Source organism: Eleutherodactylus coqui, chromosome 1, assembly GCF_035609145.1.
Source record: "Eleutherodactylus coqui strain aEleCoq1 chromosome 1, aEleCoq1.hap1, whole genome shotgun sequence".
Taxonomy (NCBI): domain Eukaryota; kingdom Metazoa; phylum Chordata; class Amphibia; order Anura; family Eleutherodactylidae; genus Eleutherodactylus; species Eleutherodactylus coqui.
In genome coordinates, this window is record NC_089837.1 from 152,848,063 (window position 1) to 152,875,289 (window position 27,227).

Sequence of the window (27,227 nt, forward strand, 5' to 3'; positions counted from 1 at the left end):
TGTTTGAGCGCAAGCACGCCGCCACACACCCGCACGCTCAAGCGTTAAACGTGCAGATAGCCAAATTGATCAGCCTGGAGATGCTGCCATATAGGCTTGTGGAAACAGAGGCTTTCAAAAGCATGATGGCGGCGGCGGCCCCGCGCTAATCGGTTCCCAGTCGCCACAACTTTTCCCGATGTGCCGTCCCAGCCCTGCACGACCACGTCTCCCGCAACATTGTACGCGCCCTCACCAACGCGGTTACTGCCAAGGTCCACTTAACAACGGACACGTGGACAGGCACAGGCGGGCAGGGCCTCTATATCTCCCTGACGGCACATTGGGTGAATTTAGTGGAGGCTGGGACAGAGTCAGAGCCTGGGACCGCTCACGTCCTACCCACCCCCAGAATTGCGGGCCCCAGCTCGGTGGTGGTATCTGCGGCGGTGTATGCTTCCTCCACTAAACCACCCTCCTCCTCCTCCTCCTCCTCCTCCTCCTCCTCCTCCTCCTCCTACGCAACCTCTGTCTCGCAATCAAGATGTGTCAGCAGCAGCAAGTCGCCAGCAGTCGGTGTCGTGCGGCACGGCAGCACAGCGGTGGGCAAGCGTCAGCAGGCCGTGCTGAAACTACTCAGCTTAGGAGAGAAGAGGCACACGGCCCACGAACTGCTGCAGGGTCTGACAGAGCAGACCGACCGCTGGCTTGCGCCGCTGAGCCTCCAACCGGGCATGGTCGTGTGTGACAACGGCCGTAACCTGGTGGCGGCTCGGCAGCCTCATGCACGTGCCATGCCTGGCCCATGTCTTCAATTTGGTGGTTCAGCGCTTTCTGAAAAGCTACCCATGCTTGTCAGACCTGCTCGGAAAGGTGCGCCTGCTCTGCGCACATTTCCGCAAGTCCCACACGGACGCTGCCACCCTGCGCACCCTGCAACATCGGTTTAATCTGCCAGTGCACCGACTGCTGTGCGACGTGCCCACACGGTGGAACTCTACACTCCACATGTTGGCCAGGCTCTATGAGCAGCGTAGAGCTATAGTGGAATACCAACTCCAACATGGGCGGCGCAGTGGGAGTCAGCCTCCTCAATTTTTTACAGAAGAGTGGGCCTGGTTGGCAGACATCTGCCAGGTCCTTGGAAACTTTGAGGAGTCTACCCAGATGGTGAGCGGCGATGCTGCAATCATTAGCGTCACCATTCCTCTGCTATGCCTCTTGAAAAGTTCCCTGCAAAGCATAAAGGCAGACGCTTTGCGCTCGGAAACGGAGGCGGGGGAAGACAGTATGTCGCTGGATAGCCAGAGCACCCCCCCTGACTATATCTCAGCGCGTTGAGGAGGTTGAGGAGGTGGAGGAGCATGAGGAGGAGGGGGAAGAGACAGCTTGGCCCACTGCAGAGGGTACCCATGCTGCTTGCCTGTCATCCTTTCAGCGTGTATGGCCTGAGGGGGAGGAGGAGGAGGAGGAGGATCCTGAAAGTGATCTTCCTAGTGAGGACAGCTATGTGTTGCGTACAGGTACCCTGGCACACATGGCTGACTTCATGTTAGGATGCCTTTCTCGTGACCCTCACGTTACACGCATTCTGGCCACTACGGATTACTGGGTGTACACACTGCTCGATCCACGGTATAAGGAGAACCTTTCCACTCTCATACCCGAAGAGAAAAGGCGTTCAAGAGTGATGCTATACCACAGGACCCTGGTGGACAAGCTGATGGTAAAATTCCCATCCGACAGCGCTAGTGGCAGAAGGCGCAGTTCCGAGGGCCAGGTAGCAGGGGAGGCACGGAGATCAGGCAGCATGTACAGCACAGGCAGGGGAACACTCTCTAAGGCCTTTGACAGCTTTCTGGCTCCCCAACAAGACTGTGTCACCGCTCCCCAGTCAAGGCTGAGTCGGCGGGAGCACTGTAAAAGAATGGTGAGGGAGTACGTAGCCGATCGCACGACCGTCCTCCGTGACGCCTCTGCCCCCTACAACTACTGGGTGTCGAAGCTGGACACGTGGCCTGAACTCGCGCTCTATACCCTGGAGGTGCTTGCTTGTCCTGCAGCTAGTGTCTTGTCAGAGAGGGTGTTTAGTGCGGCTGGGGGAATCATCACGGATAAGCATACCCGCCTGTCAACCGACCGTGCCGACAGGCTTACACTCATAAAGATGAACAAAGCCTGGATTTCCCCAGACTTTTCTTCTCCACCAGCGGACAGCAGCGATACCTAAACAATACGTAGGCTGCACCCGCGGATGGAAGCATCGTTCTCTATCACCATCAAAAACGGGGACCTTTTAGCTTCATCAATCTGTGTATTATATTCATCCTCCTCCTGAAACCTCACGTAATCACACCGAACGGGCAATTTTTCTTAGGCCCACAAGGCTCAGTCATATAATTTTTGTAAACAATTTTTATACGTTTCAATGCTCATTAAAGCGTTGAAACTTGCACCTGAACCAATTTTTATTTTAACTGGGCTGCCTCCAGGCCTAGTTACAAATTAAGCCACATTAACCAAAGCGATTAATGGGATTCACCCGCCCTCTTGGTTGGGCATGGGCAATTTTTCTGAGGTACATTAGTACTGTTGGTACACCAATTTTTTGGGGCCCTCGCCTACAGTGTAATCCAATTAATTTTTTGCCCACCTGCATTAACCCCTTGAGTGGCAGGTTTCCTACCACCCTGTCGTGCCCACCAGGGCAGGTTTTTTAAAATGGTCTAAACATTGAATTTCAACTAGTTTTGCAATTGCGTCTCAAGAGCCATAACTTTTTCATTTTTCCATTGACATGGCCATGTGAGGGCTTGTTTTTTGTGGGACAAGTTGTGATTTTTTAAACACGGGGGAGGAAAAAAAGAAATGGGGAAAAAAGAAAAAAGGGGCCATGTCATTAAGGGGTTAAATAGTGTATTAACTTCCTTCTCTGGGTCATTACGACGCACATGGATACCACATGTGTGATTGTATTTTTTATTTTTTACAAAGTAAAGGGAGACAAGTGTTTTTTTATTTTTTTAATAATTTTTTTCCTTTTTTTTTTTTTAATTTTTTAAAAATTTTTTATTTTTTTTGTCCCTTTAGGGGACTTCCACAGGGACCCATCAGGACCCCTGATCACATTCCAGGGGTCCGATGGTGACAGCCCTTTACATGCTGCAGTGACAGCCCTTTACATGCTGCAGTCACATAGACTGCAGCATGTAAAGGGTTAACACAGCAGAGATCGGAGGTTTTCTCTGATCTCTGCTGTAAGAGCTAGTACCTAGCTGTCCTCTGACAGCTAACAACCAGCTCTCCCTGCCACAGAGACCATCGGCTTGCTTCTGACAAGCCGATGGTCTCTATGGCAACCTGTAAACAAAGCAGGACATTGCCGACATGTCGGCAATATCTTCTGCTGGTTTTTCAAAGCCCTTGCACTGCTCTGTGTGGGTCTGTGCAGGCAGAGCACACTGTCACAGCTTGTGGCATTGTGCTCTGCAGCTCCCATAGTGATGCATAGCCCGGAAATCTTCCGGGCTATGTTGCTATGAGCAGTGGAGCTCGTCACGGAACTTTTCCGGGCGTGCCACTCAAGGGGTTAAAGCTGACGTTACATCAGCTGTGCTGGGCACTGCAATGGGATATATTTATGTATCGCCGGTGGCTTCCTGGCACCCACCAATGCTGTCGGTCCACATGGACTTCCCATTAGGGAGATGTACCTGCCTGTGTATACTTATAAAAAAACTCGAGCCTGACTGGGGCATGCAGTTTGGGCCGAAGCCCACCTGTATTTGATCAGACGTTAGCTCTGCTGTCCAGGGCACTGCAATGGGATATATTTTTGTACCCCCAGTGGGTTCCAGGGAGCCACCCATGGTATCGGTCCACACGGACTTTACATTAGGGAGTTGTACCTGCCTGTGTCTATGTATTAAAAACCCCTGTCTGACTGGGGCATGCAGTGTGGGCCAAAGCCCACCTGTATTTCATCTGACGTTACCTCAGCTGTGCAGGGCAATGCAATGGGATATATTTATGTACCGCCGGTGGCTTCCTGGCACCCACCCATGCTGTCGGTCCACACGGAGTTGTAACTGCATGTGTCCACTTCTAAAGAACCCCAGTCTGACTGGGGCATGCAGTGTGGGCCGAAGCCCACCTGTATTAAACATGACATTACCTCAGCTGTGCTGGGCACTGCAATGGGATATATTTATGTACAGCCGGTTGGTTCCAGGGAGCCACCCATGCTGTGGGTGCACACGGAATTCCCATTGCAGAGTTGTACCTACCTGTGACTATTTAGAAAAAAACACGGTCTGACTGGGGCATGCAGACACCTTGACAGAATGAATAGTGTGTGGCACATAGGTTCCCCATTGCTATGCCCACGTGTGCAGCTCCTGATGGACGTGGCACAGGATTGGATTTCTCATTGCTTCTGTACAGCATTGTGGGCTATCGCCCCGCCCCTTTTAAAGAGGGTCGCTGCCTAGCCGTGCCAACCCTCTGCAGTGTGTGCCTGTGGTTCCTCCTCATGGAAGACGCACTTATAAATAGACATGAGGGTGGTGTGGCATGAGGGCAGCTGAAGGCTGCGCAGGGACAATTTGGTGTGCGCTGTGGACACTGGGTCGTGCAGGGGGGGGGGGGTTGGGCAGCATGTAACCCAGGAGAAGTGGCAGCGGAGTGTCATGTAGGCAGTGATTGTGCTTTGTTGGAGGTAGTGTGGTGCTTAGCTAAGGTATGCATTGCTAATGAGGGCTTTTTAGAAGTAGAGGGGGGGGGGGGGGCACTCTTGCCGCTATTGTGGCTTAATAGTGGGACCTGGGAACTTGAGATGCAGCCCAGCATGTAGCCCCTCGCCTGCCCTATCCGTTGCTGTGTCGTTCCCATCACTTTCTTGAATTGCCCAGATTTTCACAAATGGAAACCTTAGCGAGCATCGGCGAAATACAAAAATGCTCGAGTCGCCCATTGACTTTAATGGGGTTCGTTACTCGAAACGAACCCTCGAGCATCGCGAAATTTTCGTCCCGAGTAACGAGCACCCGAGCATTTTGGTGCTCGCTCATCTCTAATAACCAGTAATGCAATGTCAGACGCTTAAAACATTGATCAACTCAGATTATCAGACACTTGTCTGGGGTACCTTCCAGTGAACTAATTGGGATTTACCTTTGACCAGTTTGACACTAGCATTAGCGTTGAGAGAATCAAACCAGTAGAACTCTGTTTTGGGTTGAACTTTGCTAAAAGTTCGGTTCAGCTAGAACCCAAACCTCAGGCGGTACATTTTGGCCAAACTGGAAGTGCACAAACCTCCCCTAAAAGAAATGGCTCTGTGGTTAGTACTATTGTCTTACAGTGGAAGAGTCCTGAGTTCAAATCTGAAGTCCATGCAGATGTCCTCCTTGGTCAAATTGAAAAGTAGGACCCCAGTGTTGCAAGGTAACAGTACTAACTATTGAGCCGCATCCATTGAAGGATCATCAGTATCATTTCAGGGCTCTTAGACAGTGTTCAATACTAGTTTTAGTTTGTTTTTGTTTTTTTTCATAAACTTCTGGTCCGGTTCAAACTAATTAAGACTAAATCAAGCTTTTTGAGGAAATTTGGCAAACCAGCCAAACCGAGCTTTTGAAAAGTTCGCTCCTCTCTATCCACTATAATCTCTAATATGGAAATCTTCAAAAGCATAATATATATGATAACTAAGCTACAGTCAGTAAAATAAGATACAGCAGAAGTAAGAGGACACCCCTTCTATTAAGTTCAGGTGTTTCAGCCACATACATTTGCAAAATAGTGCATAAAATCGAGCCGAGAGTCATGCAATCTCCATAGCCAACCATTAGTAGTATGAATCCTACTGAATAGCTCAGTGACTGTTATAGGATAGCCTCTTTGCTACAAGTTTGTGAAATTTCCGATCTGCCCTGGTCAGCTGTGAGTTCTAAGTAATAGTGAAGCAGTAGAACACACAAATTCGGGGCTGCTGAGTGATAAAGAATGTGGCGCATAGAAATCTCCTATCCTCTCTTGCATAACTCGCTACATAGTTCCAAGCTGCCTCTGAAAGTGACATCAGCACAAGAATTGTGCATCGGGAGCTTCATGGGTTTCTGTGGATAGGCAGCTGCACTCAAACTTAAGATCACTATACACAATGCTAAGCATTATCTAGAGTAGTTTAAGGCATGTCATCACTGCACTCTAGAGGAGTGTTCTTTGCTGTGATAATTTATGTTTCACTATTTAACAGTCTAACTCGGTGATTCCCTACTGGGGTGCCATGGCCAGGGGTGCCGCAGCTCACCGGCTGGGAATTGCTCAGCTGAAATTAGGGGTATATTTACACGGGGTAGAAATGCTCCAGAATTTGACTCAGAAGATACCACACTCCCTCTAATTTCTCATTCGCCCTCAGTACCTCCTATATTGGGCACCTGATGGGCTCTAGTGAGCTCAGCCTTGCTGGTCAGGTGATGCAGAATATCGGAGGTAAAATCATACAATGTAATAAGCCCCTTGTCACGCCACCTGATCACACCCCCCTCGTAGAGAAGGCACAATGGTATAGCTATGTTTTTTTGGTTTTTTCTGAGGTTTGGAGTTAAAACAACCCTCCAGTTTTGGCAAAAAACTATGTTCCAGGACTGCAGAGGGAGTGGGGTACATTACCTACACTTTTTCTCTGCTTTATCTCTGCCGGTTTTAGGTCCAATTTTACGCTATCCAAGATGTCCGACCAATCATCAGACTATGTAATCCTCAGAGTGCATTGGTAGTATTAAACTACTAATGCATTGTACCTGCTCTAGGACTGGCCCAGTGCTGCTCATGTGATTGCACTACTCTGATTGCCCAGTGCTATAGTGTGTATTCGGTAGTTAGAAAATTGCTGCAACCATCATGGACAGCCAAATCAGTGGATCGGAGGGTCAGCAGAGAAGAACACCTGTAGGTTATATACCCTTGTCCCCTTTTGCCTTGGGATAAAATTTTATCCCACTAGAGGGTTGCTTTAAGACCTTTATTTCCATTGAAGAGTAATCCTAATGCTACAAACAGTCCACCTTGTCAAACATCAGTGCCTGACCTCACAAATGCACTTACTGCTGAATAGGCATATATTCCCAGAAATTTGAAGATAGAACAGTTCCTCTACAGCACCACTTATCAGGATGTATTCCTGCAAATCAATGTCAGACCTTTTAACAATGAGAAGCCTGTATCCTTCCCAACCTATATAGTAGTCCTCTCACCTACCGTAGCTAGGCCAGCAACCTACTGTACACCGATAAGGAGCAAAAAACACAAAACCTGTACATAATTTATCTTTTCCTTCTGAGGAAGGCTTTGGCTTGTATTCTAGTCATTGTTACATGGCTATTTAAAAGGCCTGATATTGATTTGCAGGAATGTTCCCTTCCAATAAGTAGCACTATAGAGGCATTGTTCCATTTTTCCATTTGCATACATTTCGCAGAGGAGTATGCATGGCCTTACAAGTCAAGCTATACCCTCCATGACCTAAATTCCTATAGACTAACTTAAGAATCTTGTGGAAAATCCTTCCAGAAGAGTACAGGCAGTTGTAGCTGCATATTGGAGCTATAAAAACCTATTTTTAAATGACAGTGACAGGCACATACACACTTATCAACCATACTATTAAAACCATGTTTTCTCTTCCAAATACATCAACTTTAGAGATGAGCGAACGTACTCGGTAAGGGCGATTTCGCAATCGAGCGCCGCGATTTTCAAGTACTTCACTACTCAGGTGAAAAGTACTCGGGTGCGCTGTGGGTGAGCGGGGGGTTGCAGCGGGGAGTGGGGGGAGAGGGAGAGAGAGGGCTCCCCCCTGTTCCCCGCTGCTACCCCCCGCCCCACAGCGCACCCGAGTACTTTTCACCCGAGTAGTGAAGTACTCGAAAATCGCGGTGCTCGATTGCGAAATCGCCCTTACCGAGTACGTTCGCTCATCTCTAATCAACTTCAAGAATTGGCTGTTAGGGCGTGGGCTAGATCAGGCAGCTGACAGGTGTTATTATCACTTGAAAATTATTCACTTCACCTGTCGGTAGTTTTAAGGTTATGGCTGATATGATGTATGCGTTCACATACTATTACAACCACAATAGGAACCCTAGCTCTCCAGCTGATATAGTGTCTTAGATGTTTTGGCAGAATGGGATCCATGCCAAATTCCTAACATGAGAAGCTAGCAATTGAACCAGCTTGTTAGAGTAAAAAAATGTCATTTAATTCAACAAATTTAAAAGGGTTTTTTTTTTATCCTGATGAGCTGGATAACATACAACTGGCCATATAGTGCATATTAACATGACAGTTCTATTTATTTTTGCTTCTTTTCTTCTTTCAGTGGATGCCTTCCATTGAATCACAGTGCACCGAATATTACAATAGAGGAACCTCTTTTGACTAATCGAAACTTTCTAACGACCACCATGTGGTTTATAAGTGGAATGAATCTCATTATTGTAGAAATCGTGTTTTGTAAGGGAAGACCTTTCAGAAAGCCAATCTACACTAACTGTAAGTATAAAATGTGGGCCCTTGTTACTTGTTTTCTTTTCTTAACATGTATAATCACAGTTTAATCAAATTACTAATTAAAGGCTATCCATGGTTAAACTTTTTTTCCTGTCTAGCGCTGCCCAAATTTTGTAATTAAAGAGGTTTTCCAAGATTATTATTTCTGAACATGGCAAGCACATTGAAAAAATAATAATCAATAGCCTACTCACCCATCTGGGTTCCTGCAACTGCAGTGCCAACTCTCTGTTCATCCCACCTGGTTTGTTTTACCAGCTACAGAGTCAGTCTATGAAAGAAATGTCACAGACTGCAACAGCTAGCCACAGGCCTATATCCTGTGTTATGTTTTAAAATGGCCAGCATATGTAAAAAAAATAATATATATATATTTGACTTTTCTACAACAGATTTCTGCCATAAAGGCCTTTGTAAATTAGAGAAACTTTGCTGCGCTATGTGTACAAACTGTTAATATTTTAATGTTTTGTGTTTTACCTTTCATTTATAGACGTGTTTACCATAATGGTGATTGCACAACTGGCTGCCTATTTTTTTGTCTATTTTGCAAACATTGAATCAGTGTATCGTAATATGGAGGTAAGAACCACTAAAAAGGATATATGAGGATGGTTTCACATTTGCATGAAGCACTTCTTCTGTTCCCAAACTGGGCAGAAAGTGGGCAGACCCCATTATAGTCAATGGGGTTCACCCGACGCTTTACGGAACTGATCTATCGCAGGGATTCCCTTTCCTGTTCTCTGAATGATGGGAAAGCACCCTTATATTGATTAATGTTCCTTTTTCTGGTTATTGCACAAAAAGTTAGCTCAAAAATGAAGTATAATGAAGTGCTTTGTCATGAGACTGATGCCTCCACCAAATCTGATTAATATACCAGTTCAATGTCAAAACTTGTCATTATACTCCTAAACCTAAAGAAAAATACGTCCAGCACTGTCTGTGGATTACCTCTAATATGCTTAACTCTAGCTTAGGCCCACTACACACGGGCGGAAATTCTGCGGTGGGATTTCCTGCAAATTTCCGCCCGTGGACGCCTGCATAGCATTGCGTTGCAAAACGCAATCCTATGCAGACAGACGCGATTTGTTCATGTGAAAATGCACACGGAAAACCAATTGCGGCATGCTCTATTTCTTTGCGGGTCTGGCAGAGGCCCGCACAGAAATGTCTCTCCCAGAGCCCCGACTCTGCTCTGCGCATGCGCCGGCTGGCCGGCCAGCTGCCGGCACATCAAAGAGCCGGAGCTGCGGGAGAGGTGAGCGCAGTACTGGTCCCTGCAGGGGCTCGGGTCGGGTCCTGCTGCGAGAATTCTCGCAGCGGGGTCCGACCCGGACGTCTGCAGGTGGCCATAATGTGAGATGTGACCTGCTCTTGATGTTACTTTTACTACTGCACTGATAGTCAACATAAAACTGCCCACCGCCTGAGTCACAGAGCGGCAGCAGTTTGTTTACAAGCGCTTAACCAAGTTGTGCTTGGGTTTGGACAACATTTTCAGGTGAGCAGATAGTTCACGCTCTGTATTATGTGATAGGAGCGCCCTTTTTTATTGCTACATTTTCTTGGTTGTGTCTTTACTAGGGATGAGCAACTATACTCGCTAAAGCACTAATTGTTCGAGTAATGTGCTTTAGACGAGTATCTCCTTGCTCGTCCCTGAAGATTCGGCTGCCGGCGGGGAGCTGCGGGGGAGAGCGGGGAGGAACAGAGAGGAGATCTCTCTCTCCCGCTCTCCCCTGCTCCCCGCCGCAACTCACCTGTCAGCTGCGGCGGCTCCTGAATCTTCAGGGACGAGCAGGGAGATACTCGTCTAAAGCACATTACTCGAGCGAGTAGTGCTTTAGCGAGTATACTCGCTCATCCCTAGTCTTTACATTACATTACCTTTTTATATAAAAGTACTAGAAATCCACTATTAATTGAAAGAGAAATTATGTTTTATAGTAGCTATATCTCATATACTGTCAATCCATAAAACCTCACCAACATTATTTTACAGTGGTTGTTCTGCTTTATTTGTCCATGGAAGCAAATGGATGTGATCAATCAAGTATGTAGTCCTCAGCTCTTGCTCACGACCTGAAGGTTGCGAGTTCAATCCCTGCATGGTTCAGGTAGCCGGATCAAGGTTGACTCAGCCTTCCATCCTTCCGAGGTTGATAAAATGAGTACCCAGCTTGTTGGGGGGTAATAAATAAATTACCTGAAAGCGCTGTGGAATACGTTGGTGCTATACAAAGTCCCCTCCACCATGTAATCTTATTTTTGGAAGGGGCTCAATTAGACTATATGGTGTTTTTAAAGTGGGAGATTTGCCTTAAAGGGGTTGTCTCGCGGCAAACATCAAAATTTTACATTAGCCCATTCCCCCTGTCACCCCCCTGGCATAAAATAGCATTTTAAAGCGGTTTTTAAACCGCTTGCTACTCACCGATGTGATGAAAGATGAACTTATAAAATTCTTCTCCCAAGATGGCCGCCGGTCCTTTCCCAGGGATGCACTGCGGTTTTCTCCTATGGTGCACCGCGGGTCTTCTCCCATGGTGCACCATGGGCTCTGTGCGTTTCATTGCCGATTGCAGCCTCCTGATTGGCTGGAATTGGCACACGTGATGGGGCGGAGCTACGTGATGACGCGTAGAAGGGGGCAGAGCCAGAACACCGCTCGTGCCCGGACCGTCCAGAAGGGAGAAGACCCTTCTGCGCAAGCGCGTCTAAAAAAGCAAGAAGACCCCGAAATTAGACGGAGCCATGGAGACGGGGACACCAGCAACGGAGCAGGTAAGTGAATAACTTCTGTATGGCTCATATTTAATGCACGATGTATATTACAAAGTGCATTAATATGGCCCTACAGAAGTGTATAACCCCACTTGCTTTCGTGAGACAACCCCTTTAAATCATTGTGTTAGGTGTTACAAATATATACCTTTAAAGAGCCTTGATTATGTTTTCTACAGCTCGTCTGCACACCCTATTACTGGAGGTGGAATACCTGTATTATGGTTGCCGCTCTATTTGTTGTTTCGTATCTAGCTGAGGTAATGCTACTTGTTCTTATTTATTTAACACAGTCCAATTATTCTGTCTTTATTATTGTAAAGCATAATACATAATCTATGGTAAAGAAGACCATATGTGGTTGAGCAATATCTGATAATGGAGGTATGCTATACAGTATATTTTCTTGTTGCTTGCACTAGCATGGACTGCTATTAGTGGCCCTAAGTACATGTAGTCAGTCTTTGCTCAAGTTAACCTTTTTCTTTAAATCCACTATGCCTTACAAGTATGAACATTCAGTGACTCCTTCCATCAACCATGGATAATTCAAATTCTTTTTTGTTGTACCCTCCCAAGGTGTATTATAGGAAAATTGTAGATTTCAATATTAAGATATAGTATTTTAATAATTAAAAAATCAAGCAAAGTTTACATGTTAAGCATCTTCAACCTCTGAAAACTATTCCATATCTGCTCTATTACTAAACGGGTCCTGTATCTGTTTGCACAATAAATGTCTGCTGCCTTATATTGAAGCAATATAAAGAATATTCTTAATGCTATAATATATCCTGTCATTAGTATATCATTGGCATAAAAAACTATAGTTCCTGAAATGGATATGTCACCAGAAAATGACTGATTAAATCACGTTTTTAAGTTAAACCTTTTTTTTTTTAAACTTTTTGGTGATGTTTTCTTTAATTCTCCATCTCACTATTTATATTTAAAAAATCCTAATCTCTACCGTTTTCAGTCTGCCCATTGAGCCTCATAGTAGGCTGACACTTCCTGTTCTGTAGAGAAAACTTTGTAATAGTCATGTCATTATCATCACAGACAGGATTACAAAGAAACATAACACCTACATAAAGATAACAAGACCACATTATTTACAATAAGTTTTGGACACAGCTCACCTCCTCGCCCTCCCTGCACAATGACCTCTGCACAGATTACAGAGCATGCCTAGAATAATCTGCCATAGAAATCAATGTGCCGAATACAGAATCTTTTGTCCCTGTGGCTGCTGTGAAGCATCTCTAAATGCTATTGAGTGCAACTCAAGTAAGATGGCCACCCCCATAGTCATGTATAGAAAATATAATTTTAAAAAATGTACGATCAGAAAATAAGGGCTGATTAGAAACATAGAATATGTTTCACTATCTGGTTTTAATAAGTAAAACAAATATAGGTGATATATTCCTGTTAAAGGGTATACTCACCTTTGCAGCCAATTTATTTTATTTGATCTTAATAAGTGTTACACGCTGTAATTACAGTTATATAATTTACACTACTATATTGTAATAGGGTTATTAGCTGTGCTTATACGCAGTGATCATTTCTGTGAATGCTTACATTTCTGTGGCACTGGTCTACCGCTGGGAGAGGAAACTGAATTTTTTAGTTTCAATAGTTTTTATTAATTGCAAAGTCAGATATATTACATTACTAGCTGATATACCCGGCTTCGCCCGAGTTAATTTGGTACTGGTGTTTATCTGGTGTTCACACGGAAATCTTATGAAGTCGTGGTTACTTTAGAGATACCGGAAAAACATATGTTCACCATTTTGCATAATTCTCTGCGTTACCCAGGAAACACCACGTGGAGGTAACCATGTGACGTTTACTTTATATAAAATGACATCAGGAAGTGAGAGAATTAGATTACGTACATAAAATTTGGACACTAATTCTTTTGCGCATAGAATTGAATAATGGAGCTGGGACCCATTAGCTTTTCCTATGTATGACCTAATCAATGCTCGTGCTAAATTTCCCGTTTCTATGACACCGGAAAGTGAAAGTTACATTCCGCACGTAAAATTTTGACGCCAATTCTTTTGCGCTAGAATTGAATAATCGAGTTGGGACCCATTAGCGTTTCCTATTTATGTCATAATCAATGCTTGTGCCAAATTTCACGTTTCTATGACACCGGAAAGTGAAAAAATTACATTCCGTACGTAAAATTTGGAGGCTAATTCTTTTGCGCATAGAATTGAATAATGGAGTTGGGACCCATTAGCTTTTCCTATTTATGACATAATCAATGCTCGTGCCAAATTTCACATTTCTATGACATTGGGAAGTGAGAGATTTAGATTATGTACGTAAAATTTTGACGCCAATGCTTTTGCGCATAGAATGGAATAATCGAGTTGGGACCCATTAGCTTTTCCTATTTATGACATAATCAATGCTCGTGCCAAATTTCCCGTTTCTATGACATTGGAAAGTGAGTGATTTTAGATTATGTACGTTAAATTCGCGGCTAATTCTTTTGCGCTAGAATTGAATAATCGAGTTGGGACCCAATTTCTTTTCCTATTTTGGAGATAATCTAGGCTCGCGCCAAATTTCATGTTTCTACGACATCGGGAAGTTGGAGAACCTTTGGCGAGTCAGTCAGTGAGGGCTTTCAGCTTTATATATATATATATATATATATATATGTATATATATAGACTAGCAAATATACCCGGCTTCGCCCGAGTTAATTTGGTACTGGTGTTTATCTGGTGTTCACACGGAAAATCTTATGAAGTCGTGGTTACTTTAGAGATACTGAGGAAAAACATATGTTTACCATTTTGCATAGTTCTCTGCAATACCCAGGAAACACCACGTGGAGGTAACCATGCGACGTTTCCTTCATATAAAATGACATCCGGAAGTGAGAGAATTAGATTACGTACATAAAATTTGGACACTAATTCTTTTCCGCTTAGAATTGAATAATCGAGTTGGGACCCATTAACTTTTCCTATTTATGACACAATCAATGCTTGTGCCAAATTTCATGTTTCTATGACATTGGGAAGTGAGAGATTTAGATTATGTACGTAAAATTTGGACGCTAATTCTTTTGCGCATAGAATTGAATAATGGAGTTGGGACCCATTAGCTTTCCCTATTTATGACATAATCAATGCTCGTGCCAAATTTCCCGTTTCTATGACACCGGAAAGTGAAGAAATTACATTCCGCACGTAAAATTTGAACGCTAAATCTTTTGCGCATAGAATTGAATAATGGAGTTGGGACCCATTAGCTTTTCCTATTTATGACATAATCAATGCTCGTGCCAAATTTCACGTTTCTATGACACCGGAAAGTGAAGAAATTACATTCCGCACGTAAAATTTGGACGCTAATTCTTTTGCGCATAGAATTGAATAATCGAGTTGGGACCCATTAGCTTTTCCTTTTTATGACATCAATGCTCCTGCCAAATTTCACGTTTCTATGACATTGGGAAGTGAGAGATTTAGATTATATACGTTAAATTTCGACGCCAATTCTTTTGCGCTAGAATTGAATAATCGAGTTGGGACCTAATTTCTTTACCTATTTTGGAGATAATCTATGCTTGCGCCAAATTTCATGTTTCTACGACATTGGGAACTTGGAGAACTTTTGGCAAGTGAGTGAGTGAGTCAGTCAGGGCTTTCAGCTTTATATATATAGATAACTGTTTTACAGCATGCATGTTATTCATACAAAGTTACATCGCATTACAACTTAACTTTAATTACCAGACTTTTTCACAATTGTTTTTAGATAACAGGAGGATAGGAAAAGGGGGGGGGGCAAAAGGGGGGAGGGAACTTGGAGCAAAGGGGAGAGAGGGAGAGAGAGGAGGAGTTTGAGTGCATTCAACTTCTAACCAATATATACTCTTGATCGTTAATAGAGATGAGCGAGCACCAAAATGCTCGGGTGCTCGTTACTCGAGACGAACTTTTCGCGATGCTCGAGGGTTCGTTTCGAGTAACGAACCCCATTGAAGTCAATGGGCGACTCGAGCATTTTTGTATTTCGCCGATGCTCGCTAAGGTTTTCATTTGTGAAAATCGGGGCAATTCAAGAAAGTGATGGGAACGACACAGAAACGGATAGGGCAGGCGAGGGGCTACATGTTGGGCTGCATCTCAAGTTCCCAGGTCCCACTATTAAGCCACAATAGCGGCAAGAGTGCCCCCCCCCCCTCCCAACAATTTTTACTTCTGAAAAGCCCTCATTAGCAATGCATACCTTAGCTAAGCACCACACTACCTCCAACAAAGCACAATCACTGCCTGCATGACACTCCGCTGCCACTTCTCCTGGGTTACATGCTGCCAATTCCCCCCCCCCACTACCCAGTGTCCACAGCGCACACCAAACTGTCCCTGCCCAGTCTTCAGCTGCCCTCATGCCACGCCACCCTCATGTCTATTTATAAGTGCGTCTGCCACAGGAAAAGCAGGCACATACTGCAGAGGGTTGGCACGGCTAGGCAGCGACCCTCTTTAAAAGGGGCGGGGAGATAGCCCACAATGCTGTACAGAAGCAATGAGAAATCCAATCCTGTGCCACCTCCATCTGGAGCTGCACACGTGGGCATAGCAATGGGGAACCTATGTGCCACACACTATTTATTCTATCAAGGTGTCTGCACGCCCCAGTCAGACCGCGGTTTTTATAAATAGTCACAGGCAGGTACAACTCTGCAATGGGAATTCCGTGTGCACCCACAGCATGGGTGGTTCCCTGGAACCCATCGGCGGTACATAAAAATATCCCATTGCATTGCCCAACACAGCGGCTGTAACGTCAGCTGTAATGCAGGTGGGCTAAAAATTAATTTGATTACACTGTAGGCGAGGGCCCACAAAAATTGCTGTATCAACAGTACTAATGTACATCAGAAAAATTGGCCATGGCCAACCAAGATGCAGGTGAAACCCATTAATCGCTTTGGTTAATGTGGCTTAATTGGTAACTAGGCCAGGAGGCAGCCCAGTTAAAATAAAAATTGTTGGAGGTGAAAGTTTCAACGCTTTAATGAGCATTGAAACGTATAAAAATTGTTTAGAAAAATTATATGACTGAGCCTTGTGGGCCTAAGAAAAATTGCCCGTTCGGCGTGATTATGTGAGGTTTCAGGAGGAGGAGCAGGAGGAGGAGGAGGAATATTATACACAGATTGATGAAGCGAAAAGGTCCCCGTTTTTGATGGGGATACAGAACGATGCTTCCATCCGCGGGTGCAGCCTACCTATTGCTTAGGTATCGCTGCTGTCCGCTGGTGGAGAAGAGAAGTCTGGGGAAATCCAGGCTTTGTTCATCTTGATGAGTGTTAGCCTGTCGGCACTGTCGGTTGACAGGCGGGTATGCTTATCTGTGATGATTCCCCCAGCCGCACTAAACACACTCTCTGACAAGACGCTAGCCGCAGGACAAGCAAGCACCTCCAGGGCATACAGCGCTACTTCAGGCCACGTGTCCAGCTTCGACACCCAGTAGTTGTAGGGGGCAGAGGCGTCACGGAGGACGGTCGTGCGATCGGCTACGTACTCCCTCACCATCCTTTTACAGTGCTCCCGCCGACTCAGCCGTGACTGGGGAGCGGTGACACAGTCTTGCTGGGGAGCCATAAAGCTGTCAAGGGCCTTAAAGAGTGTTGGCCTGCCTGTGCTGTACATGCTGCCTGATCTCCGCGCCTCCCCTGCTACCTGGCCCTCGGAACTGCGCCTTCGGCCACTAGCGCTGTCGTATGGGAATTTTACCATCAGTTTGTCCGCCAGGGTCCTGTGGTATAGCAACACTCTCAAACCCCTTTCCTCTTCGGGTATGAGAGTGGAAAGGTTCTCCTTATACCGTGGGTCGAGCAGTGTGTACACCCAGTAATCCGTAGTGGCCAGAATGCGTGTAACGCGAGGGTCACGAGAAAGGCATCCTAACATGAAGTCAGCCATGTGTGCCAGGGTACCTGTACGCAACACATGGCTGTCCTCACTAGGAAGATCACTTTCAGGTTCCTCCTCCTCCTCCTCCTCCGGCCATACACGCTGAAAGGATGACAGGCCAGCAGCATGTGTACCCTCACCAGTGGGCCAAGCTGTGTCTTCCCCCTCCTCCTCATCTTCCTCCTCCTCCTCCTCCTCCTCCTCCTCCTCCTCCTCCTCACCGCGCTGAGATATAGACAGGAGGGTGCTCTGACTATCCAGCGACATACTGTCTTCCCCCGGCTCTGTTTCTGAGGGCAAAGCGTCTGCCTTTATGCTTTGCAGGGAACTTCTCAAGAGGCATAGCAGAGGAATGGTGACGCTAATGATTGCAGCATCGCCGCTCACCACCTCGGTAGACTCCTCAAAGTTTCGAAGGACCTGGCAGATGTCTGCCAACCAGGCCCACTCTTCTGAAAATAATTGAGGAGGCTGACTCCCACTGCGCCGCCTATGTTGGAGTTGGTATTCCACTATAGCTCTACGCTGCTCATAGAGCCTGGCCAACATGTGGAGCGTAGAGTTCCACCGTGTGGGCACGTCGCACAGCAGTCGGTGCACTGGCAGATTAAAGCGATGTTGCAGGGTGCGCAGGGTTGCAGCGTCCGTGTGGGACTTGCGGAAATGTGCGCAGAGCCGGCGCACCTTTCCGAGCAGGTCTGACAAGCGTGGGTAGCTTTTCAGAAAGCGCTGAACCACCAAATTAAAGACATCGGCCAGGCATGGCACGTGCGTGAGGCTGCCGAGCTGCAGAGCCGCCACCAGGTTACGGCCATTGTCACACACGACCATGCCCGGTTGGAGGCGCAAGCCAGCAGTCGGTCTGCTCTGTCAGACCCTGCAGCAGTTCGTGGGCCGTGTCTCCCCTCTCCTAAGCTGAGTAGTTTCAGCACGGCCTGCTGACGCTTGCCCACCGCTGTGCTGCCACGACGCGAGACACCGACTGCTGCCTACGTGCTGCTGCTGCTGACACATCTTGATTGCGAGACAGAGGTTGCGTTCGAGGAGGAGGAGGAGGGTGGTTTAGTGGAGGAAGCATACACCGCCGCAGATACCACCACCGAGCTGTGGCCCGCAATTCTGGGGGTGGGTAGGACGTGAGCGGTCCCAGGCTCTGACTCTGTCCCAGCCTCCACTAAATTCACCCAATGTGCCGTCAGGGAGATATAGTGGCCCTGCCCGCCTGTGCTTGTCCACGTGTCCGTTGTTAAGTGGACCTTGGCAGTAACCGCGTTGGTGAGGGCGCGTACAATGTTGCGGGAGACGTGGTCGTGCAGGGCTGGGACGGCACATCGGGAAAAGTAGTGGCGACTGGGAACTGAGTAGCGCGGGGCCGCCGCCGCCAACCTACTTTTGAAGGACTCCGTTTCCACAAGCCTATACGGCAGCATCTCCAGGCTGATAAATTTGTCTACATGCACGTTTAACGCTTGAGCGTGCGGGTGCGTGGCGGCGTACTTGCGCTTGCGCTCAAACACTTGCGCTAGCGACGGCTGGACGCTGCGCTGACAGACATTGCTGGATGGGGCCGAGGACAGCGGAGGTGAGGGTGTGGGTGCAGGCCGGGAGACGGTAGTGCCTGTGTCCTCAGAGCGGGGTTGGATCTCAGTGGCAGGTTGGGGCACAGGGGGAGAGGCAGCGGTGCAAACCGGAGGCGGTGAACGGCCTTCGTCCCACCTTGTGGGGTGCTTGGCCATCATATGTCTGCGCATGCTGGTGGTGGTGAGGCTGCTGGTGGTGGCTCCCCGGCTGATCTTGGCGCGACAAAGGTTGCACACCACTGTTCGTCGGTCGTCTGCACTCTCAGTGAAAAACTGCCAGACCTTTGAGCACCTCGGCCTCTGCAGGGTGGCATGGCACGAGGGGGCGCTTTGGGAAACGGTGGATTATTCGGTCTGGCCCTGCCTCTACCACTGGACACCGCACTGCCTCTTGCAACCTGCCCTGCTGCTCCCCTTGCCTCCCCCTCTGAAGACCTGTCCTCAGTAGGCGTAGCAAACCAGGTGGGGTCAGTCACCTCATTGTCCTGCTGCTCTTCCTCAGAATCCTCGGTGCGCTCCTCCCTCGGACTTAATGCCCTTACTACTACCTCACTGATAGACAACTGTGTCTCATCGTCATCGGCCTCCTCACCCACTGAAAGGTCTTGAGACAGTTGCCGGAAGTCCCCAGCCTCATTCCCCGGACCCCGGGAACTTTCGAATGGTTGGGCATCAGTCACGATAAACTCCTCTGGTGGGAGAGGAACCACTGCTGCCCAATCTGAGCAGGGGCCCGAGAACAGTTCCTGGGAGTCTGCCCGCTCCTCAGAATGTCTCATTTTCATGGAGTGAGGAGGCTGGGAGGAAGGAGGAGCAGCAGCCAGAGGATTCTGAGTTGCAGCAGTGGACGGCGCAGAACTCTGGGTGGACGATAGGTTGCTGGAAGCACTTTCTGCCATCAACGACAGGACCTGCTCACACTGCTCATTTTCTAATAAAGGTCTACCGCGTGGACCCATTAAATGTGCTATGAATGTGGGGACGCCAGAAACGTGCCTCTCTCCTAATCCCGCAGCAGTCGGCTGCGATACACCTAGATCAGGAGCTCGGCCTGTGCCCACACCCGGACTAGGGCCTCCGCGTCCTCTAGGCCTACCCCTACCCCTCAGCATGCTGTATCACTAGGAATGCAGAAACACAACACTGTAATTAAATGTGCCGCTTATTGGCCTGTGGTTGGAGGCTGAGTTTGCTTACAGAACGCCAGGAAAAAATTTGGCGCAAGCCTGCTGTAACACTTAGCTGGCTGCGTATTTATTTGGAGAAATTTTACCCCCAGCAGACACGGACCCAGAACACTGAGCAGAGTGACAGGCAGGCCAAATAGATTTTTTTCAAATATTTTTTTCTAAAGGACCACTGCGTATATTCAATCTATAATATATGTCTTCTGGCCCTGCCTACACAATTCTATCCCTGGAGTATTACTGCAGGGCGCAATGCTCTGCACGGCCGATATACCAAAAAAAAAAAAAAGTGCAACACTGCTAAAAGCAGCCTTCACACTACTGCACACGGTTAGATGTGGCCCTAAGAAGGACCGTTGGGGTTCTTGAAGCCTACACTAACTCCTAACACTCTCCCTACAGCAGCTCCAACACGATACCACTGTCCCTCAGCTATCTCACAACGCATCTGAGGCGAGCCGCGGGAGGGGCCGATTTTTATACTCGGGTGACACCTGATCTCCCCAGCCACTCACTGCAGGGGGGTGGTATAGGGCTTGAACTTCGCAGGGGGAAGTTGTAATGCCTTCCCTGGCTTTCAATTGGCCAGATAAGAGCGCTAACGTCTCAGAGAGGAAAGTGAAAGTAACCCGAACATCGCGTGGTACTCGTTACGAGCATCTCAAACACGCTAATACTCGAACGAGTATCAAGCTCGGACAAGTACGTTCGCTCATCTCTAATCGTTAAAGAGCCCTTGTGGGGGCGGGGGGGAGGCTTCTCTGGTCCCTATACCCGTTTTATCGTTAAAGCGGCTCTCATGGAATTGTGTTTTTTTTTTGTTTTTTTTTGATTGCTTCAATCCAGGGTTGCCATGTTTCTTTGAATTTGGCCATTCTGTTTTGTTGCAAAGATTTTTTCAAGTGTGCTATGTTCTAATAGCATTTTAGTGAGGTTGTTTGGGGTAGGGGATTTGGAGGATTTCCAGTGTCTGACAATCAGTAACTTAACGCATAGTAACGTGTGTTATGAATTTTCTGCTGTAGTGTGGGAATTTCTCTACTTCCAGTAACAGGATTGCTGTTTGGGGTTTTAGTTTGATTTTGATTCCCCAGAGTTTTTGAGTAATCGTGGGTATCGCGTACCATAAGGGGCGTAAAGCGGGACATTCCCAGAATATGTGCGTGAGAGATCCTTTTTCTTCACAACCCCTCCAACATTTTCCCGAGTTCCCTGGAAACATCTGGGCCAGTCTTAAGGGGTAATAGTACCACCTTGTTAATGTTTTCTGGTGGACTTCTAGTAATTTGGCGCTTAGGGTACATTTAAATGCCCAGTTGCAAATTTTTGTCCAGTAGTCTAGGTCGTATGATATTTTTAGCTCTTTTTCCCAGTTTAGTATGTGCATTTTTTTTTGTTTGTTCGGGTCCTCTTTTGCTTCTCCGTTTATATATTTCGTACCATTGTTTTAGCTTATTTTTTTTGGAAGATTCTGTGCGAATAGTAGGTTGTACAGATGTGTCGGTAATGAGAGTGAGAGATTTTTGTTGTTTATCAGGTAGCTTTTTATTTGCATATATTGGAGTAGGTCTGAGTGGTGAGTTTCATGTTTTCGCAAAGTTTATTGAACAGTGTCAATTTAGCGTCTTTTAAAATGTCTTATAGACATTTGATTCCCTTTTGTTTCCAGGCCCTTAATGATGTGTTGGAAATGAGTATTTCCAGAGCTTCAATCGGTATTGGTATATGTTTCCTAGGTGTGTGCGCTTTGGTGATTTCTAGGGTGGTTAGCCATGTTCCCATTGAGGTTTTAATAGATGGGTAGTTTGGAGTCTTTACGTTTGGGTCGATTGCTGCTGCCAGCAGCATTGTGCGGAGGTCTTTCCCCTTACCCAAGTGTTTTTCTATAGCTGGCCAGCTAGAGTCTTGGGGGTGCACCAGGCTCTCAGTTGTTGCGTAATTGTGGCTCTGTAATACGCTTCTATATTGGGAACCCCCATTCCACCTCTTCCTCTGGAGGAATAGAGTATGGAGGCTGCCATTCTCGGTCTCTTATCTGGAAAAAAAAAAAAAAAATGATAGCATCTGGTTTTTTAATGCTTTTAGGAGGCTCTGGGGGATGGGTACAATCATTGTTCTGAATATGTATAGAATTTTTGGTAGGGCCATCATCTTATATAGCACTATCCTCCCCAGCCACGTAGGCTTTGTTTTGTCGTATTTATCTAATTCTTTTTGGAGGGAGTTAGAGGGGTAAGGTTTGTTAACGGCATCTTACTTAGAGGGGTTGTGAGTTTAAGGCCTAGGTACGGCGGCACCTCTGATTCCCATGAAAAAGGGAATTCTATTTGTATTAATTCCTTTGTACTTTTTTTTTTATGTTTATTCCCAGTATTTGGGATTTGTGGGTGTTAATTTTGTAGTACGATACTTGGCCAAACTCGTCGATTGTTTTTTGTAATTGCTCTCAAAGATGTAATTGGGTGGGTCATTATTAGCGCCACATCGTCGGCAAATAGTCCGATCTTATGTTGGCGGTGAGAGATGGGAATTCCTTTAATCTCTGGATCCATTCTGATTTTTTCAGTGAAGGGTTCGATTGTTAATACAAATAGTAGGGGGGATAGGGGACACCCCTGTCGGGTCCCATTCATGATGTGAAAGCTGTTGGACAAAACTCCGTTAGCCAGTACTCTTGCCGTTGGGGAGGAGTATAGGGCCTGTATCGCTCCAAGTATCTCTCCTTTGAAACCAAATTTGTCCAAAACCGCAAATGCATAGCCCCAATGTATTCTGTTGAACGCCTTCTCTGCATCCAAGGTGAGAAGCAGAGAAGGCGTTCGCATTTCTGTCACTGCTGCCAGCAGGTCCATAATTCTTCTTGTGCCGTCTGAGGCTTTGCGGCCCAGGGTAAAACCAACTTTGTCGCTATGGATCAGGTTCGGTATAATTGCCATGAGTCTTTGGGCTAATATTTTTGCATAGATCTTTGTGTCGCTGTTGAGCAGGGAAATTGGCCTATAGTTGGCCGGGGATGAGTGGTCTTTATCTGGCTTTGGAATCGTGACTATTGTCGCTTGGAGCATTTCTATTGGAAGTTGGCCCTCTTTCATGGCTGTGTTATATGTTTTGGCAAGATATGTTGATAGGTCATTTCTGAAAATTTGAGAATACTCATTGGAGTACCCGTCTGGGCCCGGGAGGAAACAGAATTTTTTAATGCCAGGATGATACACACCACGAGGCCAAAGGCCATGGTATAACTGTCCAAAGTTGCAAACTAATGAAAGTGACTTTGGTCAAGTTGTGACCTGGCAATTGGGGAAATTCAGATTTGCTAATTTTCTTGTGATCAAGTCACAGTGTGACCGCATTCACTTCCACCCTGTTTCCTTGAAAATAAGACAGTGTCTTATAATAACTTTAGCTCAAAGTTGCTCTAGGGCTTATTTTCAAGACATGTCTTATTTTTAATTGGGTTAACAACGGTGACCGATGGCCACGGCTCAGGCAATTCAAAAATCCCTCCTCCAGACAGCGATGGTTGTGATTGGCTGAATGGGCACTCAGCCAATCAGCGCCATCGCTTCCTGTAGGCAGCATTTATGAATCCTGTCACCAGAAAGGGAACTGTGCAGACTTCCGGAGAGCAGCAGGAATGACCTGGACAAGCCTTTTAAGTAATGTATCTCTTTTTTTTTAATTTTTTTATGTCGTGTAGCTAAGGCTTATTTTTGGGGTATGGCTTATATTTCAAGCTTCCACAAAAAATCAGAGTAGGGCTTATTTTCAAGGTATTTCTTATTTTCAGGGAAACACTGTATTAGTTTGCAATGCTGCAAGGCTATACTGCAAACTTTGGTTGCACAACGTGAGTCACGGCCAATGTCGCCCTAGCCTTATACATGACCATGGAGTTCAATGGGAATTGTATAAACCATCTTTAGTTTCTTCCCCATAATTACAGTCTTGTCCTACAAAAATGAATATATTTAGCAAATCTGTACAAATATAGAAACAGTCTCTGTGTAAATCCCATTTTCAAGCAGTAACCGTAATATATTTTACTATCTTTCAGGAAGGATTTATTGAAAACCGAAGACTGTGGTTAATGTTGAAGTCATGTTTTAACTACCATTCAAGAAGCCAGTATAGAGTATTAGAAAGAGCTCTGTGTAATGATCCAACTTGGCCGCCTCAGGGTCAGACACACTACTCTAATAAAAAAGAACTTGGAATTGATTTACAGAAATATATTTATGATAATCCAACCTTTGATGCTGGAGCAGAGAATTCACTAGAACTGTCCTAACGAACACCTACAGTACTACACAGGACAAAAGCAATGCCAGAATTCTATCTGCGCTTGGCTCTCTCTCCACATAGACATTTTATCTTAAAGCTGCTAAGTTTGTACATTTTTCTGAACAGTTTTTGTTATATTATAAACACATTAGAACATCTTATAAAAGTATACAGCCCAGCCTCTAGTTTTGTTGTTTTCAAGTTTAGCCGGTTTCCACTTTCAGTGATTTTTCAAGCCAGAATTTCGCCTCTAGTTTCACTGGCTGCTTCTAGTTTCATTGGCGGACGCCAGGCCCACGTGGTCTTGCTGCTGACACGGCCCGCGTAATCTCCTGCTCCGGCCTCCTCCTCCTGATGCTGAAAAGCTGCCCACCCATTTTCCAGCGTCGCTGTGGGCGCTAGTAAAACAGCACTGTAGTGTAATGTAAGTGGCCATGTTTAGGACACATAACACAGTGATGTCACCTGCAGTTCTATGTAACACCACAGATAAAACACAGTGATAACGCTGAGGACAGATAATGATGCCACCTGCACTCCTATGTAACAGCACAGGGAACACAGTGATAACGGTGAGGACAGATGATGTAGTAGATGTGCCCTGCAGTCCTATGTTACACTGCAGATAACACACAGTTACATGTTCAATAACGTGAAATATTAATTTATTCAGCAGTCTTTTATATTCATTTATTGTTCTTGTTTTTGGTATTAAAGATTATATTTATTCTCTATTAAATGTGGTTTGGTGTGGTTTTTTTGGAATGTCCAGAGCAAATTAATTGGATTTACATTGATTCCTATGAAAAGTATTGCCTCGAGTATTATTGGTTTCAAGTTTAGCTGATTGCTTTCGGATGGATTACCAACGAAACTAAGGTTTGACTGTATATTTATAATTACCAAAGATAAAAATGAAGAACTTCACAACACATCCAAAGAAAGTGTTTTAACTAGAGATGAGTGAACGTACTCGTCCGAGCTTGATGCTCATTCGAGTATTAGGGTGTTTGAGATGCTCGTTACTCGAGACGAGTACCACGCGATGTTCGAGTAACTTTCACTTTCATCTCTGAGACATTAGCGCGCTTTTCTGGCCAATAGAAAGACAGGGAAGGCATTACAACTGTCTCCTGTGATGTTCCAGCCCTATACCACCCCCCTGCAGTGAGCGGCTGGGGAGATCAGGTGTCACCCAAGTATTTAAATCTGCCCTGCCCGCGGCTCGCCACAGATGCATTCTGACAGAGATCAGGGACAGTGCTGCTGATGCTGCTGCTGCTATAGGGAGAGTGTTAGGAGTTATTTTAGGCTTGAAGAACCCCAACGGTCCTTCTTAGGGCCACATCTGACCGTGTGCAGTACTGTTAAGGCTGCTGTGAGCAGTGTTGCACATTTTTTTTTTTTTTTTGTATATCGGGCGTGTAGAGCATTGCGTCCTCAGTCTGCAGTAATTTTACATAGTATAGGGCCAGTAGTGGTGAGGCAGGGACAGGGGGAAAGGTGAAAGAGATATACTGTCTATATAGGCAGTGGGCTTTTTCAAACAAATTTGGGAAAAGTACTATCTTTGGGCTGCCTGTGACCGTCCTGAGTGTACTGCGTCTCTGCTGGGGGTAGTAGTCCTAACTAATACGCAGCTAAGTGTTACAGCAGGCTTGCGCAAAATTGTTTCCTGGCTCTGCGTTGCCCGTAACATCACCGCCGTCATCCCGTCCAGAGGGAAACAGTATACATATATATGCTGCCTACAGTATCTGTCTGCTGTCTCAGCTCAGCCTTTAAAAAAATAGAAGCAAAATACTGAAGGCCTATTAGTGGCCTTTAGACACTTGACTGCTTCTGCGCTGTGAATTCCACAAGCTCAGTCATACGCACCTACGTCTCACTACAGGCTTGCGCAAAATTCTTTCCTGGCTCTGCTGTGCGTTCCGTAAGCGAAGTCGGCCTCCAACCACAGGCCAATACGCGGCACATTTAATTACAGCGTTCTGTTTCTGCACTACTGGTAATACACCATGCTGAGGGGTAGGGGTAGGCCTAGAGGACGTGGACGCGGGCAAGGACGCGGAGGCCCAAGTCAGGGTGTGGGCGCAGGCCGAGCTCCTGATCCAGGTGTATTGCAGCCGACTGCTGTGGGATTAGGAGAGAGGCATGTTTCTGGCGTCCCCAGATTAATCTCACAATTAATGGGTCCACGAGGTAGACCTTTATTAGAAAATGAGCAGCGTGAGCAGGTCCTGTCGTGGATGGCAGAAAGTGCATCCAGCAATCTATCGACCACCCAGAGTTCTACGCCGTCCACTGCTACAACTCTGAATCCTCTGGCTGCTGCTCCTCCTTCCTCCCAGCCTCCTCACTCCATTACAATGACACATTCTGAGGAGCAGGCAGACTCCCAGGAACTGTTCTCGGGCCCCTGCCCAGAATGGGCAGCAATGGTTCCTCTCCCACCGGAGGAGTTTGTCGTAACTGATGCCCAACCTTTGGAAAGTTCCCGTGGTCCGGGGGATGAGGCTGGGGACTTCCGGCAACTGTCTCAAGAGCTTTCAGTGGGTGAGGAGGACGACGATGATGAGACACAGTTGTCTATCACTCAGGTAGTAGTAATTGCAGTAAGTCCGAGGGAGGAGCGCACAGAGGATTCGGAGGAAGAGCAGCAGGATGATGAGGTGACTGACCCAACCTGGTTTGCTAAGCCTACTGAGGACAGGACAGGGGAGGCAAGGGCAGCAGCAGGGCAGGTTGGAAGAGGCAGTGCGGTGGCCAGGGGTAGAGGCAGGGCCAGACCAAATAATCAAGCAACTGTTTCCCAAAGCGCCCCCTCGCGCCATGCCACCCTGCAGAGGCCGAGGTGCTCA

General features: G+C 46.5%; 1 protein-coding gene across 1 annotated transcript in view; it reads left to right on the top strand.

The window, feature by feature from the left end:
- Positions 1-25,099, top strand: part of LOC136627001 (probable cation-transporting ATPase 13A5) — a 130,175-nt gene extending 105,076 nt beyond the window's left edge. Inside the window, exons 27-30 of the mRNA XM_066601957.1 lie at positions 8,366-8,538; positions 9,050-9,138; positions 11,529-11,609; positions 24,140-25,099. Coding sequence (XP_066458054.1) covers positions 8,366-8,538; positions 9,050-9,138; positions 11,529-11,609; positions 24,140-24,373 — 577 coding nt within the window. The 3' untranslated portion in view covers positions 24,374-25,099. The remainder of the gene's footprint in view (positions 1-8,365; positions 8,539-9,049; positions 9,139-11,528; positions 11,610-24,139) is intronic.
- The last annotated feature ends 2,128 nt before the right edge of the window (positions 25,100-27,227 follow it).